The 16,176-nt window shown below is 39.7% G+C and overlaps 1 protein-coding gene across 1 annotated transcript in view; it reads left to right on the top strand.

The window, feature by feature from the left end:
- LOC115150875 (RING1 and YY1-binding protein B) overlaps positions 1-15,672 on the top strand; it is a 48,192-nt gene extending 32,520 nt beyond the window's left edge. The window contains exons 3-5 of the mRNA XM_029694649.1: positions 4,901-5,593; positions 9,658-9,741; positions 10,746-15,672. Coding sequence (XP_029550509.1) covers positions 4,901-5,593; positions 9,658-9,741; positions 10,746-10,995 — 1,027 coding nt within the window. The 3' untranslated portion in view covers positions 10,996-15,672. The remainder of the gene's footprint in view (positions 1-4,900; positions 5,594-9,657; positions 9,742-10,745) is intronic.
- Positions 15,673-16,176: the final 504 nt, after the last annotated feature.

Raw genomic sequence — 16,176 nt, 5'->3', positions numbered from 1 at the left:
TTCAGCACAGATACCGATTATTGGAGGACCCCAAAAAAAACGATCCCGGTTAATCGGACAATATATATTGTCCGATTAACCGGGATCGTTTTTTTGGTCCTCCAATAATCGGTATCGGTGTTGAAAAATCACAATTGGTTAAAAAAAATATATATATAAATATTTGTAATAATGACTATTACAAGAATACTGAATGAACAATGAACACTTTTTTTATTTTAACTTAATATAATACAGAAATGGAATCAATTTATTCTCAACTAAATAATGGAACATGTTCAATTTGGTTTAAATAATGCAAAAACACAGTGTTGGAGAAGAAAGTAAAAGTGCAATATGTGCCATGTAAAAATGCTAATGTTTAAGTTTCTTGCTCAGAACATGATAACATAAATGAAAGCTGGTGGTTCCTTTTAACATGAGTCTTCAATATTACCAGTTAAGAAGTTTTAGGTTGTAGTTATTATAGGAGTTATGACCCGTCGACTATTTCTCTCTATACCATTTGTATTTCATATACAGTTGAAGTCGGAAGTTTACATATACATTTAAACTCAGTTTTTCACAATTCCTGACATCTAATCCTAGTAAACATTCCCTGTCTAAGGTCAGTTAGGATCACCACTTTATTTTAAGAATGTGAAATGTCAGAATAATAGCAGAGAGAATTATTTATTTCGGCTTCTATTTCTTTCATCACATTCCCAGTGGTTAGAAGTTTACATACACTCATTTAGTATTTGGTAGCATTGCCTTTAAATTGTTTAAATATGGTCAAATGTTTTGGGTAGCCTTCCACAAGCTTCCCACAATAAGTTGGGTGAATTTTGGCCCATTCCTCCTGACAGAGCTGGTGTAACTGAGTCAGGTTTCTAGGCCTTCTTGCTCGCACACGCTTTTACAGTTCTTCCCACAAATTTTCTATGGGATTGAGGTCGGGGCTTTCTGATGGCCACTCCAATACCTTGACTTGTTGTCCTTAAGCCATTTTGCCACAACTTTGGAAGTATGCTTGGAATCATTGTCCATTTGGAAGACCCATTTGCGACCAAGCTTTAACTTCCTGACTGATGTCTTGAGACGTTGCTTCAGTGTATCCACATAATTTTTCCTCCCTCATGATGCCATCTATTTTGTGAAGTGCACCAGTCCATCCTGCAAGAAGCACTCCCACAACATGATACTGCCACTCCCGTGCTTCACGCTTGGGATGGTGTTCTTCGGCTTGCAAGCCTCCCCCTTTTTCCTCCAAACATAACGATGGTCATTATGGCCAAACAGTTCCATTTTTGTTTCATCAGACCAGAGGACATTTCTCCAAAAAGTACGATCTTTGTCCCCATGTGCAGTTGCAAACCGTAGTCTGGCTTTTTTATGGCGGTTTTGGAGCAGTGGCTTCTTCCTTGCTGAGCGGCCTTTCAGGTTATGTCGATATAGGACTCGTTTTACTGTGGATATAGACACTTTTGTACATGTTTCCTCCAGCATCTTCACAAGGTCTTTTGCTGCTGTTCTGGGATTGATTTGCACTTTTCGCTAGCTAATAACTTACCTTGTCCTTTTGATGCTGCACTCGCGTAACAGGTGGTCAGCCTTCCACGCAGTCTCCTCGTGGATTGCAATGTAATCGGCTATAATCGGCGTCCAAAAAGGCCGATTACCGAATTGTTATGAAAATTTGTTGGCCCTAATTAATCGGCCATGTTGATTAATTGATTGACCTCTAGTCTAAACCTTGCTGCCTTTCTCGTTGACCTGTGCAACAAGGTTTTTTTTTGTTGCAATCTCCACCTGCCGTAGAGAGAATGAACGTGAAGAGACTGACAACTTCTGAGCCAGGTGATTTCATTTATCAGGATGATTATAATGGATATATCCAAAGAAATGGCAATAGAAACAAAGGTAAAAGAAATTTGCTGTCATTTCAGCTGCTTGGTGTGATTGTGTTTTGATCTAGTTGGCTGGCTAGCAATGGAGGATTAGCTACTGTAGCCTGCATGGCAATCTTTTTTTGCTTAGAACATTTGGAATGGACAACCAGTTCATTTGGCTAACGACTTTTGCCCAGACAATATCGTGGAAGGATGAAAGAAATGAATTTACTCATTAAAATATATATTTTTTTTTTACTTTTTACCCCTTTTTTCTCCCCAATTTCATGATGTCCAATTTGTATTTAGTTTTGTCCATTGCTGCAACTCCCGTACGGACTTGGGAGAGGCGAAGGTCAAGAGCCATGTGTCCTCCTAAACACGACCCTACCAATCCGCACTGTTTCTTGACACACTGCTCGCTTAACCCAGATGCCAGCCGCACCAATGTGTTGGAGGAAAAACTGTCCAACTGGCGACCGTGTCAGCGTGCATGCGCCCGGCCCGCCATAGGAGTCGCTAGAGCGCGATGGGACAAGGACATCCCGGCCGGTCAAGCCCTCCCCTAACCTAGACAACGCTGGGATCGTTGTGCGCCGCCTCATGGGTCTCCCAGTCGCGGCCGGCAGCGACACAGCCCGGGATCGAACCCGGATCTGTAGTGACACCACTAGCACTGCGATGCAGCACCTTAGACTGCTTCGCCACTCGGGAGGCCCTTAACCTCTCTGGGCCAGTGGGACGCTTGCGTCCCACCTACTCAACAGCCAGTGTAATCCCGTGGCGCGATATTCAAATACCTTAGAAATGCTATTACTTCAATTTCTCAAACATATGACTATTTTACACCATTTTAAAGACAATACTCTCGTTAATCTAACCACACTGTCCGATTTCAAAAAGGCTTTACAACGAAAGCAAAACATTAGATTATGTCAGCAGAGTACCCAGCCAGAAATAATCAGACACCCATTTTTCAAGCTAGCATATAATGTCACATAAACCCAAACCACAGCTAAATGCAGCACTAACCTTTGAGGATCTTCATCAGATGACAATCCTAGGACATTATGTTATACAATACATGCATGTTTTGTTGAATCAAGGTCATATTTATATCAAAAACCAGCTTTTTACATTAGCATGTGACTAGCATTCCCACCGAACACTTCCGGTGAATTTACTAAATTACTCACGATAAACGTTCACAAAAAACATAATTATTTTAAGAATTATAGATACAGAACTCCTCTCTGCACTCGATATGTCCGATTTTAAAATAGCTTTTCGGTGAAAGCACATTTTGCAATATTCTGAGTAGATAGCCCGGCCATCACAGGCTAGCTATTTTGACACCCACCAAGTGTGGTACTCACCAAACTCCGATTTACTATTAGAAAAGTTTGATTACCTTTGCTGTTCTTCGTCAGAATGCACTCCCAGGACTTCTACTTCAATAACATGTTGGTTTGGTTCCAAATTATCCATAGTTATAACCAAATAGCGGCGTTTTGTTCGTGCGTTCAAGACACTATCCGAAGGGTAAAGAAGGGTGACGCGCCCGACGCGTTTCGTGACAAAAAAATTCAAAATATTCCATTACCGTACTTCGAAGCATGTCAAACGCTGTTTAAAATCAATTTTTATGCCATTTTTCTCGTAAAAAAGCGATAATATTCCGACCGGGAGTCGTTGTTTTCGTTCAAAGAGAGAGAAAGTAAACATGGTGTCGGCTCATGCACGCGCCTCCAGTCTCATTGTCCTCAGATCGACCACTTACCAAATGCGCTAATGTTTTTCAGCCATGGCCTGCAAAGCCACCATTCATCGTTCTGGCGCCTTCTGAGAGCCTATGGGAGCGTTAGAAAATGTCACGTTATGCCAGAGATCCCCTGTTTTGGTTAGAGATGATCAAGAAGGCCAAGATATAGTCAGAGAAAGCGCTTCCTGTTTGGAATCTTCTCAGGTTTTGGCCTGCCATATGAGTTCTGTTATACTCACAGACACCATTCAAACAGTTTTAGAAACTTTAGGGTGTTTTCTATCCAAATCAAACAATTATATGCATATTCTAGTTACTGGGCAGGAGTAGTAACCAGATTAAATCGGGTACGTTTTTTATCCGGCCGTGCAAATACTGCCCCCTATCCCCAACAAGTTAAATATTTGAATGTAAACATGTAATCTTTTGAAAAATGTGTTAGTAACTGTTTTATAAAAGCAATAACCCGGGAATTATTGTTAATTTCACCCTCCAAAGGGCTGTTTCCCCGGCCCTCTGCTTCGTGTCGGCCTAAGAACAGCCCCTAGTCGGGAGTTACTCACACGATAATCCTCGCGTTCTCATTCAGTTGACTGAAGTGTTTTTTTTTCCCCCCAATGAAGTACCTCTTCTAACCTCTCAGGATGAAGAGTGATGAGCTCCCAATGAGCCTTTTATCCTAGATCTTTTTATTCATCTATCAAGGCACTCATTTGTCTCCATCTCTCACTCACAACGCATTTGCCTGCTGAACGAGAAGGGTTTGGCTCAAAGAGAATAGGCTAGGTGTGTCTGTGTGAGTGACGACAGAGAGCCACAGAGAGTGACTTCATTCTTCTCTGGTGGGCTAGCCAGCTAGTAAGTGAGCGGCTGCACGTCTCTGTGTATCCCAGTCTGTGACAAATGGTGTCAGTGCTGCAGTAATCAGATAAGAGGACGTAAATGACATGCTTCAACTGTCCCACCTTGTGATCCCCACATTCATTTTATTATAGCACTGAGCTAGTGAGATTACTCTTCAAACAGACCAGCCCGACCAAGAGCTGTCACTTGCATCCAGTCAGCCAGCCGTGTGTGTACATTAACCCTTTCACTCCACAGAGGCACTGCGACTCAATCCAGCAAACTCCTTATAAGATGATGCAGAGAGGGTGTGTGTGTTGCTATGTGGTCAGGCAGGGGCTGCTCATGGTCATCATGTCCTGAGTAAGCTGAGCCTGGAGTCGCTGCTGCCTGCTAATCCCTATTTGTGCCCTGGCCTCTACAGGAAACCCAGGATCAACTCCCAGCTGGTGGCCCAGCAGGTGGCTCAGCAGTACGCGATGCCTCCCCCGCCCAAGAAAGAGAGGAAGGAGAGGCCTGAGAGGGAGCACGGCCCGGACGGGGAGCTCTTGGATGGGGAGGGGGAGCACCCCGAGGGAGAGCTTCTGGAAAGAGTGAAGCCAGAAGGAGAAGGAGAACCTCCCCTGGATAAAGACGAGAGCGATAAGGAGAAGCCGGAAAACGACCAAGCAGCAAAGCCAGAGCAAGAGGAGGAGAAAGGGAAAGAGATCAGCCCAGCCAGGCCCATCTCCAAGAAACCCAGCATCAAAGAGATCAGCCTAGCCGGGCCCATCGCTAAGAAACCCAGCATCAAAGAGGGCAGCCTAGCCGGGCCCATTGCCAAGAAACCCAGCATTAAAGAGAGCAGCCCAGCCGGGCCCATTGCCAAGAAACCCAGCATCAAAGAGAGCAGCCCAGCCGGGCCCATCGCCAAGAAACCCAGCATCAAAGAGAGCAGCCCAGCCAGCCCCATCGCCAAGAAACCCAGCATCAAAGAGAGCAGCCCAGCCAGGCCCATCGCCAAGAAACCCAGCATCAAAGAGAGCAGCCCAGCCAGGCCCATCGCCAAGAAACCCAGCATCAAAGAGAGCAGCCCAGCCAGGCCCATCGCCAAGAAACCCAGCATCAAAAAGATCAGGTCAGTGTGTGTTTATAAGACATTAACTTTACTAATATACTCCTCTGTGGTCAGACCATCAAATAATTGGCATATACATTACTCTTACTGAATTTCCATGTGGGTGAGGATATTGGAAATTTAATCAAAGCCTATTGGATGATAACTTGTTTTTAACTAGGACAGAGGAATTTATTACATAATTTTTCTGACATAACATAGGTACAGCAAATCCGCTTATTGTATGGGCCACTTTTAAATGTGCCTTTTAGAGGCCATGCAATTCAGTACTCCTTTCTAAAACAAAAGCAATTCAGGTCAAAGGCATCCATACTAACAAAGGAAATAGAAGGTCTAACAGAACAGATAGATGGCAATGAAAACTGTACCATAGAGGCTCAGAATAAGTTGGAGGAAAAAGAAATGGAGGAACTTATTCAACAAAGATTAATAAAAGTAAAGCAAACTGAATGGAATATGGGGGAAAATGCACCAAATTCTTTTTTAATCTTCAGCGCCCACAAATTATTTGCTGAAACTTGTTACAAATGACGGAGTCACCAATGATTCACCAAATTATATTTTGAAAGAGGAAGCAAAGTACTTTAACCATGTGTTTTCATTTGTCTCCTTCAGCTCCTTTAACCGAAGCTAATTGTATGGACTTTTTTTCTATTAATAACTTTAAATGAACAGCCATACAGAAAGACTCATGTGAAGGTGAAATTATAGAGAAGGAACTTCTTGATGCAATTAAAGCCTTTAAGTCTGGGAAAACTCCAGGGCTGGATGGCATACAATTTCAGGTATACCAAACCTTTTTTGATATACTCAGAGGACCGTTATTAGAATGTTTTAACCACTCTTATGTAAATGGTAGATTATCAGACACTCAACAAGTAGGTCTGATTTCGTTATTACTGAAACAGGATACAAGTGGGAAATATAAAGATCCAGTCCGTTTAATAAAAATTGGAGGCATCTTACACTTCAAAGTTGTGATGTGAAAATTCTAGCAAAATGTATAGCGCATAGAATTAAAAAGTTATTGTCAGACGTTATTCATTCTAATCAGACAGGTTTTTTACATTGGAGATAATATAAGGCAAGAACTGGAAACACTATGAAAAATCTGGGAAACCAGGCCTGCTATTCATAGCTGACTTTGAAAAGGCTTTTGATGAAGTATGACTGGAGTTTTTATAGAAATGCCTGGAACATTTACATTTTGGAGAATCTCTTATAAAATGGGTTAAAATCGTGTATAGTAACCCTAGGTGTAAAATAGTAAATAATGGCTATTTAGAAAGTTTTAAACTGTCAAGAGGAGTAAAACAAGGTTGTCCACTATTGGCATATCTATTTATTATGGCCGTCGTACTATTAAAATCAGATCCAACAATAATATCAAGTGATTAGAAATACAGGGCTTAAAAACAAAGGTGTCATTGTACGCTGATGATTCATGTTTTTTTTTTTAAATCCACAACTTGGATCCCTCCACAGCCTCATAGGATCTAGATCATTTTTCTAACCTCTCTGGATTACAACCAAATGTTAAGTGTACTAACTTACGTATTGGATCACAAAAAAATTCAACTTTTACATTACCATGTAGTTTACCAATAAAATGGTCTGATGGTATTGTGGATATACTCGGTATACATATCCCTAAATAAATAATCTCACTCCCAATACATTTTTTATTAGAGGTTAGTAACAATACATAAGATCTTGCTACCATGGAAAGGTAAATACCCTTCTATTTGTGGAAAAATCTCCCTGATTAACTCTTCAGTGATATCCCAGTTTACCTATTTGCTTATGGTCTTGCCTACACCTGGAGAACAGTTGTCTTTTTCTTATTGTATGAGAGAAAAAAATATTCAATTTTATTTGGAATGGAAAGGAAGACAAAATTATACAGGCCTATTTATATAATGACTATACATTCGGAGGGCAGAAAGTCTTAAATATGAAAGCATTAGACCTCTCACTAATGGCTTCAGTCATACTAAAGTTATACTTAAATCCAAACTGGTTCTCTAGCAAATAAGTAAGAATGTCTCACCCTATGTTCATGAAAGGCTTTTTCCCCCCTTTATTCAGATTATAACCTCTCACATTGTTATTTGAAAAGGAAATAATCTCCCAAATATTGCAATTTTTAAAATAAGCCATTGAAAGTTGGTTGCAATTTCAATTTAATCCACCAGAAAAGACAGAACAAATAATACAATATATATTGTGGTTAAACTCAAATATACTATTTGATAAAAAAACATAATTTGTTTGAATAAAAGAAAAGGCTATAATCTATGTCATACATGCAGCTACCTAAAACATGGAAATGTCTGCTCTACTCAAAATTACAACCAACTAATTACAGCGTTACCGTAAAAATAGAAGAGGGAAGGGGGAAAAAGTAAGGCACTTGTCTGTCGGCCCTGCATTAAAGACCATAATTGGTTAAAGAACTGTAATACATTTTTAAAAGTATACCAATTTTATTTAAGGACCAAAGAATGTACAGCTGTGCCATATAGATTGCAAAATAGTTGAAGAGATTTTTGATGTACCAATTCCATGGCACATGGTTCATGAACTGATAAGCAAAACAATGCCAGATTCAAAACTTTGAATTTTTCAATTTATATTATTATACAGAATTCTTGCAACCAACAGAATGTTATTTATATGTGCGATACAACCTTCCCAGCTCTGTAGATTTTGCTGCGAAGAGGCAGAATTATTAGAGCATTTGTTTTGGTACTATCCATATGTAGCTTGTTTTTGGTCACAGGTCCAGCAATGGCTGAAGAATTGCAACAAGATAACCCTGCAGATAGCACTACTGGGCGATCTGAAAAGTCATAGTCAATCAATAATATAATAATATTTTTTGCACAACTGTTTATTTACAATTTACAATCTGTAGAAACAATGAAAATAGAAAGGTTCAGAACTTTTGTGAAACGGCACAGTTGAAAAATATATGGCAAATAGAATCCAATATGGATGGTGTTAAGAGATAAATGGGAGGGGTTGAATGGAGCTGAAGGTTGGGACTAATAACAAGATAACTAATGTAAAACATACTGTGCCCATAACATGTATATGCAGTTGAGGTCGGAAGTTTACATACACTTAGGTTGAAGTCATTAAAACTTGTTTTTCAACCACTCCTCAAATTTCTTGTTAACAAACTATAGTTTTGGCAAGTCGGTTAGGACATCTACTTTGTGCATGACACATCATGTTGTAGGGGTGCTTTGCTGCAGGAGGGACTGGTGCACTTCACAAAATAGATGGCAACATGAGGACGGAAAATTATGTTGAAATATTGAAGCGACATCAGTCAGGAAGTTAAAGCTTGGTCGCAAATGGGTCTTCCAAATGGACATTTACCCCAAGCATACTTCCAAAGTTGTGGCAAAATGGCTTAAGGACAACAAAGTCAAGGTATTGGAGTGGCCATCACAAAGCCCAGACCTCAATCCCATAGAAAAATTGTGGGCAGGACTGAAAAAGCATGTGCGAGCAAGAAGGCCTACAAACCTGACTCAGTTACACCAGTTCTGTCAGGAGGAATGGGCCAAACTTCACCCAACTTACTGTGGGAAGCTTGTGGAAGGCTACCCGTAATGTTTGACCCAAGTTAAACAATTTAAAGGCAATGCTACCAAATACTAATTGAGTGTATGTAAACTTCTGACCCACTGGGAATGTGATGAAAGCTGAAAAAAAGCTGATATAATCATTCTCTCTACTATTATTCTGACATTTCACATTCTTAAAATAAAGTGGTGATCCTAACTGACCTAAAACAGGGAATTTTTACTAGGATTAGATGTCAGGAATTGTGAAAAACGGAGTTTAAATATATTTGGCTAAGTTGTATGTAAACTTCCGACTTCAACTGTATGTATGTGTATTTGCAAAAACAAATATGGAGGATTGGAAGTGATGCAGACAATTACATTGATGGAAGCTACAATCTATCTGCATATTAAAGCTGATTTACCCCCTAAAGAAGAAAAAATATATATATATACATATTATACTCATCTGTGTTTTCTGTGCAGACCCAAGACAGACGTTCATCAGAGTCTACCCAGCATACAGTCTGGGGAGTCAACAACCAAGATCAACAACTCTCACATCTCCAGGTGGGTCATTGTCCTCTTACAGATGTCTTCCACTACTAGTACTGACCTTATCTTCCAGTTGGACATTGTGAGAACCTGTCATGGCATTTTTTAAATTGGAACTCGTACAAGATATTCTAAAAGGGGCAATCAGCAGTTGTTACATCCAGTTTTGGACTAATAAATGAAGATGTTCCCATGGATGCTTGAAGAATATAACTTATAAATGTTTCATGAGCTTAGTTCAACTGTCGTACCCCATGAGAACCCAAAATATAAGCTTGTTTTACTCCAATGTTTGTAAACAAAGTAAACGTGAACAAACACTATAGTCTCAATACATGGTTAAAACTCATTTTTTTATATCATGGATGCATAGCTTTTTATATGAATTTATGGTTACATTTCTCCAGCCCCATCTCTCAGATTTTTCCCGAAACGGAGGTGGGGAGAACACTGTTATTGTTTCAACTGCTGATTGCCGCTTTAAAGGGATACTTCGGAATTTTGACAATGACGTACCTTATCTACTTCACCAGAGTCAGATGAACTCATGGATACCATTGTTATGTCTATGCATCCAGTATGAAGGAAGTTAGAGGTAGTTTTGCTAGCCAATGATAACTAGCATTAGCGCAATGACTGGAAGTCTAGGGGAGCATGCTAGCTGTTACCATAGACTTCCAGGCATTGCACTAATGCTAGTAAGCAATTGTGCTAACACTAGTTAGCAACTTTCTTCACACTGAGACATAAAAATGGTATCCACTAATTCATCTGACTCTGGGTAAGTTGAAAAGGACTTCATTGCCAAAATCAAACTCAAGTGTTTCATAAATGCTATTTCATGTTCTACACCCACTCTCACTTTATCCCTCTTACTCCTGTTGGCCTTGTAGTATACATTGAAATGAGCGGTTGGGTCTAACCACCCACACTGTACTACACACCTTAATGTGGTTGTATCTTAGTAAGGCAGTTTTATCAATTTAATCCTAACCCTGTGTTTCTCCCCTGCTGACCAGGCCCAAACTGAAGAACATTGACCGGAGCACCGCTCAGCAGCTAGCCATAACGGTGGGGAACGTGACGGTCATCATAACGGACTTTAAGGAGAAGACCCGCTCCTCGTCCACATCCTCGTCCACCGTGACGTCCAGCTCGGGCTCCGAGCAGCGGCACCAGAGCTCTGGCTCCGAGAGCATGGACAAGAGCTCGTCTCGCGCCTCCACCCCCAAAGGAGAGCTCTCTGTGGGGCACGACGAGTCCTTCTGAGCCCTACAGTCCAGGTGCTCCGTGATGACTCTGGATCGGATCCCTTAGGGGGAGATATTTCACCTTCCTGCCTCCTGCCTCCGCCTTCATTCCATCACCGTCCCAGGATGCTGAGAAAGCTAGCTGATTGGAGCAGTCTGCCTTCTGATTGGAGTAGCCCATGGCGTGCGCCTAATGGAGAAACGTCAAATCATGGGTACACGTTGAGCATGGCCCAGGCGGGAGAGTGGGGCTGATGGGAATAGCGCCCCCACTGGTGGCATCCTGACACTTGTATGTATTGTTTGATATTTGTACGTGGATGTGCGGCCGACATTTTGTTTTTGTGTAAAGAAATGATCTGCTGTACACAATAACCACCACCATTTTAGCAACTCTGAAACATGACCCTTATTTATTACTTGTTGCACCCTTATACTTTGAGAGACTTTTCTTTTGTTGAGGCTTTGCTGTGTAGTTGTACCCATCTCTCACTTTCACTTGTTTTGATGGTTGAACTGGTAGGATGGGACAAGACGCTTGAGACCACTACACACTGGTGCTACATCGATACACTGTGAAACAGTTTCCGACGTGGGACTGTCATTCACACGATCCAACAAAAGTGCTAATAACCCAGAAATTCTCTCGCTCTCTTTCTCTCTCCCTCTTTCGCACACTCTCTCACTCTTACACTCGTGTCTGATTTTAGTTTGAACCTCCATGTGGTCTTTCAGGTTGATGTGTAGAGGTGAATGTGCAGCATATGAAGGTCACCTGCTTTGTTTTGATTTGAAAGGCCTACAATGTCAACTCAACACACACCCAAACCTTTGTCTGATATATAGCATCTATCTTATACAGTCCGTGTCTCCTGTCCTTAACTCTATAGTGTAGGCTATTGTGAAAAACACTAAAGTTGTTGATGTTTTTGCATTCCGTCGCTTTAATATTGGTTAGCCAGTTGAGGAAAGGTGTGGTACCTTTTTTTATTTCTGTAATGACTGAAAGAAAGGTCAAGTTCAGATCCACCTGTCAAGACCACAGTTTGAACTGTAATATAGTGATGCCATATACTGTTTATGATATCCAACTGATGCTAAGGGACTTCAGGTTTTTAGAAGTCCTAGCGAACGATTACTAATGTTTTTTTGAATGCTCTGGTTTACAAAGTTGTGATTTTTCCGGTTTATTTAGTGCAAATGCCTGGACAGTTCATGACGATTTGAGAATTGATTTGAGTGACTTTTTCTGCTAAGATATATTTAAGACTCCAATATGTAGGTTAATTGAAGGCAGAAACATTGCAAGTAGATGATATAGCTAATAGAATAATATTGATTTTTGTTTTGCATTTTCAAAGCAGTGAACACTTACCTAAATAACCAATTAAATGGTTCTAATTCTCATTCTCCTTAGATGAAAATAGACCATCATTTCCTCTTAACTGTATTAAATTGTATAAAGAATAAATGTGTATATCTTAGTTTTATTTATTGAAGGACCAAAGGAATTTCATAATGACATGATACATAGACAAATGAATAACAATTTGAGATGCAATTATAAAATGTGTGAAATGAAATACATTTTAAATAAAGACTAATATAATCCATTTAAATGGTGTAATTCTTGTCCACTTTATAAGGAACTTACCTAGATAAACCCGAGAATAAGCAGAACAGACACTAACATTATTTCAATCACAAGTCAGTTTCTCTACTTAGAGAACACTTGAGGCAATGAAAAGCGTTCAATGGGCAGTGAGCTGCAGGGATCTCTGCGGTGTTCAGAAGCTCTTGGAGCCATGTAAAGCCCTGTGCTTTGAGCCTCTGCTCCACTGCCCTCCGTACAGTATCTCCCCCTGCAGAGAACCAGGCCAGTTCAATCTCTCCCTATAGACATCTTTAAAGCAGGTCAGGCAAGGTAGGCATACCCTTCTAACTTACCGTGACCATGAGTCCACCGGGCAGGTGTTGTAGTAAAGGCTTTACGATCTATTTAGTGTAGATACGATAATCATATTTGTGTGTTGTGAATAAGCAATGTTTGTTGTCCAATAAGGCCATACACAGTTGATTTACTGTTTTAACAGATGCCTGCTTCACATTTCTCGACCACACTTTTTCCCCCTTTTTCTTTTTTACGATTCATATGTATCGAGTCTTTTAAATGATTTATTGATGAAACAAACAATTCACTTCGCGATTGTTGGGATCTGGTTCAATTGCTGTGAATCAAAATAAGAATTTGAGAATTGTGAGCAGTATTTTTGGGGCAAAAGATAAGCTGTAGCCTTCCTTTTTGGATTATGTGGCTACAAAACGTGTTTTGTCGATACTTTAAGTAGAGTTGGGAATTCAATTTATGGAACATTACAACTCAATAGATGCTAGTCAACCTGCAAAGTAAACATTTCTAAGGAAAGATAAATATGGCAACTAGAAAAGGCACATTTCCCAAAGAAAAATGTGTGTGCTTGCTTCAGCTGTCTAAAAATCTAATTTGTATGTTAGTGGGAGATGTGAAGAATGTAGAATTCAAGCTAAATAGAAGCTGAAGCTGATCATAATAGGGAGAGTAGGTCTGATTTCTTTAGGAGTGCTATTTATTTCAGATAGCACATCAATTATTAGAAATGGCACAACTATGCTCTGAAAAAATTTACTGTGCCTAAAACTGAATGAACTGTGCCAGGACAGGTTTTAAATGGTCCAACTTCTGACATGGGGGGGGGGGACTCATTCCAAAACCGTTTTACCAAAAGGCTAAAATCTGTTGGTAATGTTGCTAGGTGTTGTACTAAGGTTGCTTTAGTTCAATTCATTTTTTTTACTCTTTTTTTTTTTTCTTCTTTTCGGTCACTCGCCTCAATTTACTAAAAAATGAAATCCGTTGAAAGTTAATCAACTTTGTATGGCCTAAGCATAAGTTGTAACTTCTTCTGACTCCTCCCTGAGTTTCGTTTTGCTGTTCAGCTGTATGATTATGATATGTAATAATTATCTATTTAAACTCTATTTTGTGCAAAGATATGGAGTCTCTAGGCTACATTGAATGAGGAAGAAGATCAGATTCATTCAAAGAAAATGCAATGTGAACAGAATTAATGAGGTGTCTGGCTGAGATATGAAGAAAAATATGTTATCGGTCACATTTTTACTGAGAATATTAACTCTTTGCTTTGTAATGCAATCCAGAAGAAATTGGCTTTAAAAGCCATATTTTCACATGCCTTACCCGCAACCATATTCACATGACTGACTTCTGTGACATTATTATAGAATTGATTCATTGTATGTTAAATTATTGAAAATGGCCATTTGCTGGGTATATAAAACGTTGCTTGTATGTATAATCTGAAATGGTGCAAGAGCAAACTTTATTAGAATGGCATTGTTTTATTTGATATATTTTTCCTTTGTTTTACGCGCAAGCAGTTCTGTTCTTGTGCGACCAGTAACCTTAATTTACTGTGTAAAGATGGTTACATTTTTTTTTTTAGCTTTGTTTGTCAGACACCTAAATATAGACTGCTTGTTTATTGACTGAGTAACAATAATCACTTGAATTTCCAGTTTAAATGTATTATACAAGGGCAATTCCACAGTAAAAGAGTGATGCTGAGACTCACTTTTTTCACTTTAAAATGTATGTCAAACAAAAACCAGTGATTGCAAAGTTAAACAAACCATACAACTCTATCCATAAGGACTACTTTTAACAATTTCCACAGAAATTTTACAAAACACATTTACATGAAGAACAGTGCAGATCCAAAGTTTGGTAACCGTCATTGTGCTTCCAGACTTTCCCACTGGTCAAAAACTGTTTGAATCAACGTTGTTTCCACATAATTTCAACAAAAACATTCAATGTGATGACGTTGAATCAACGTTGTTTCCACATAATTTCAACAAAAACATTCAATGTGATGACATTGAATCAACGGGGAAACTCATTGGATTTGCAAAAAGCCCAACATAAGGGATTTGTTTTTCATTTTTTCACCCAACTTTATTGACATGGTGAATATTTTATTTCGATTTCACGTTAAATTTATCTTAGTTGACAACTCAACCAAATGTAAATCAAGACTAGATGTTGAAATGACATCTGCCCAGTGTGTTGCATCTGCACTGTTCTTCAAGTAAATGTGTTTTTGTCAAATGTGTTTTAAAATGGTAAGAAATTATTCATAAAGTTGTATGGTTTGTTTAACTTTGCTATCATTGTTTTTTGTTTGACATACATTTTAAAGTGAAAAATCTGTCTCGGCATCACTTATTTATCGTGGAATTGTCAACAAGCTCTTTTCATTTTCCCGTATTACAATGTCTTGTACAATGCTTTTAAAGTTAATGCTCAGTAAAAGTATGTATGGTCAGTATATTAATCAATTTTTTTGTTTAATCTCGTTTGCGTTCTGTTTTCTTTCTTACTACTTGCTGATGTGTCATTGGTCACCCTGTGAGATGGTCACATTACTTCACTAGTGTGGAAATGTATGGAGCGAATTTCAAAGGATCACCGCTTCTTGTCCCCTAGCTTATACAATGTTGAATAATACATGTTTCCTGGCATGTGCACGGCTTAACGCTTATAGGCTACCTTATTATTTCCTCTGCTTCAAATAGAAATGTATATTTATGAATTTTGCTTGTAGTTTTTCACAAATAAAATTGTTCAAGTTATCTATTCCTTGGGAATTTTGTTTTCTTTATTTCCCCCTCTGACCTGAGCTGTGGCTTCCATGTCTTATCAGTTATCTCTGGCTGCCTTCACAGATCAGCCGTCACGCCGGCCTGGTCGTCTCCCGCGCTATCACTCAGACCTGATTGAGATGTCTGAGTGTATGAGGAGGGAGGGAGGTGAGGGTGTGTGAGGGGGATTTCTTTCTACACAGTGCAGTGACACGAGACACGGGGGATCCTTACAGGTAGACACCCCCCAGTCATCTCTGCTGGGGAAATCCTTTCTCCCCAGTGGCTGGTTAACAGAGCAGTAGAGCTCTCTCAGACAGTTGGATGAGGCGGGGCTCGGGGGCAGAAGCAGCAGCCCTCTGCTGTCTGTCACAACCTGGATGACTAGACACCACAGATGAGTCAAAGATACATGATGATTAGAAGCATTTTGCTGCACCTGCTATGACATCTGCTAAACTGTGTACCTGACTAATACACTTTGACTTGAATGAGTTAA

This window comes from Salmo trutta, chromosome 16, assembly GCF_901001165.1.
Source record: "Salmo trutta chromosome 16, fSalTru1.1, whole genome shotgun sequence".
Lineage (NCBI taxonomy): Eukaryota > Metazoa > Chordata > Actinopteri > Salmoniformes > Salmonidae > Salmo > Salmo trutta.
Note: the sequence above shows the minus strand (reverse complement) of the source record. Positions and strands in the feature narration are given on the sequence as shown.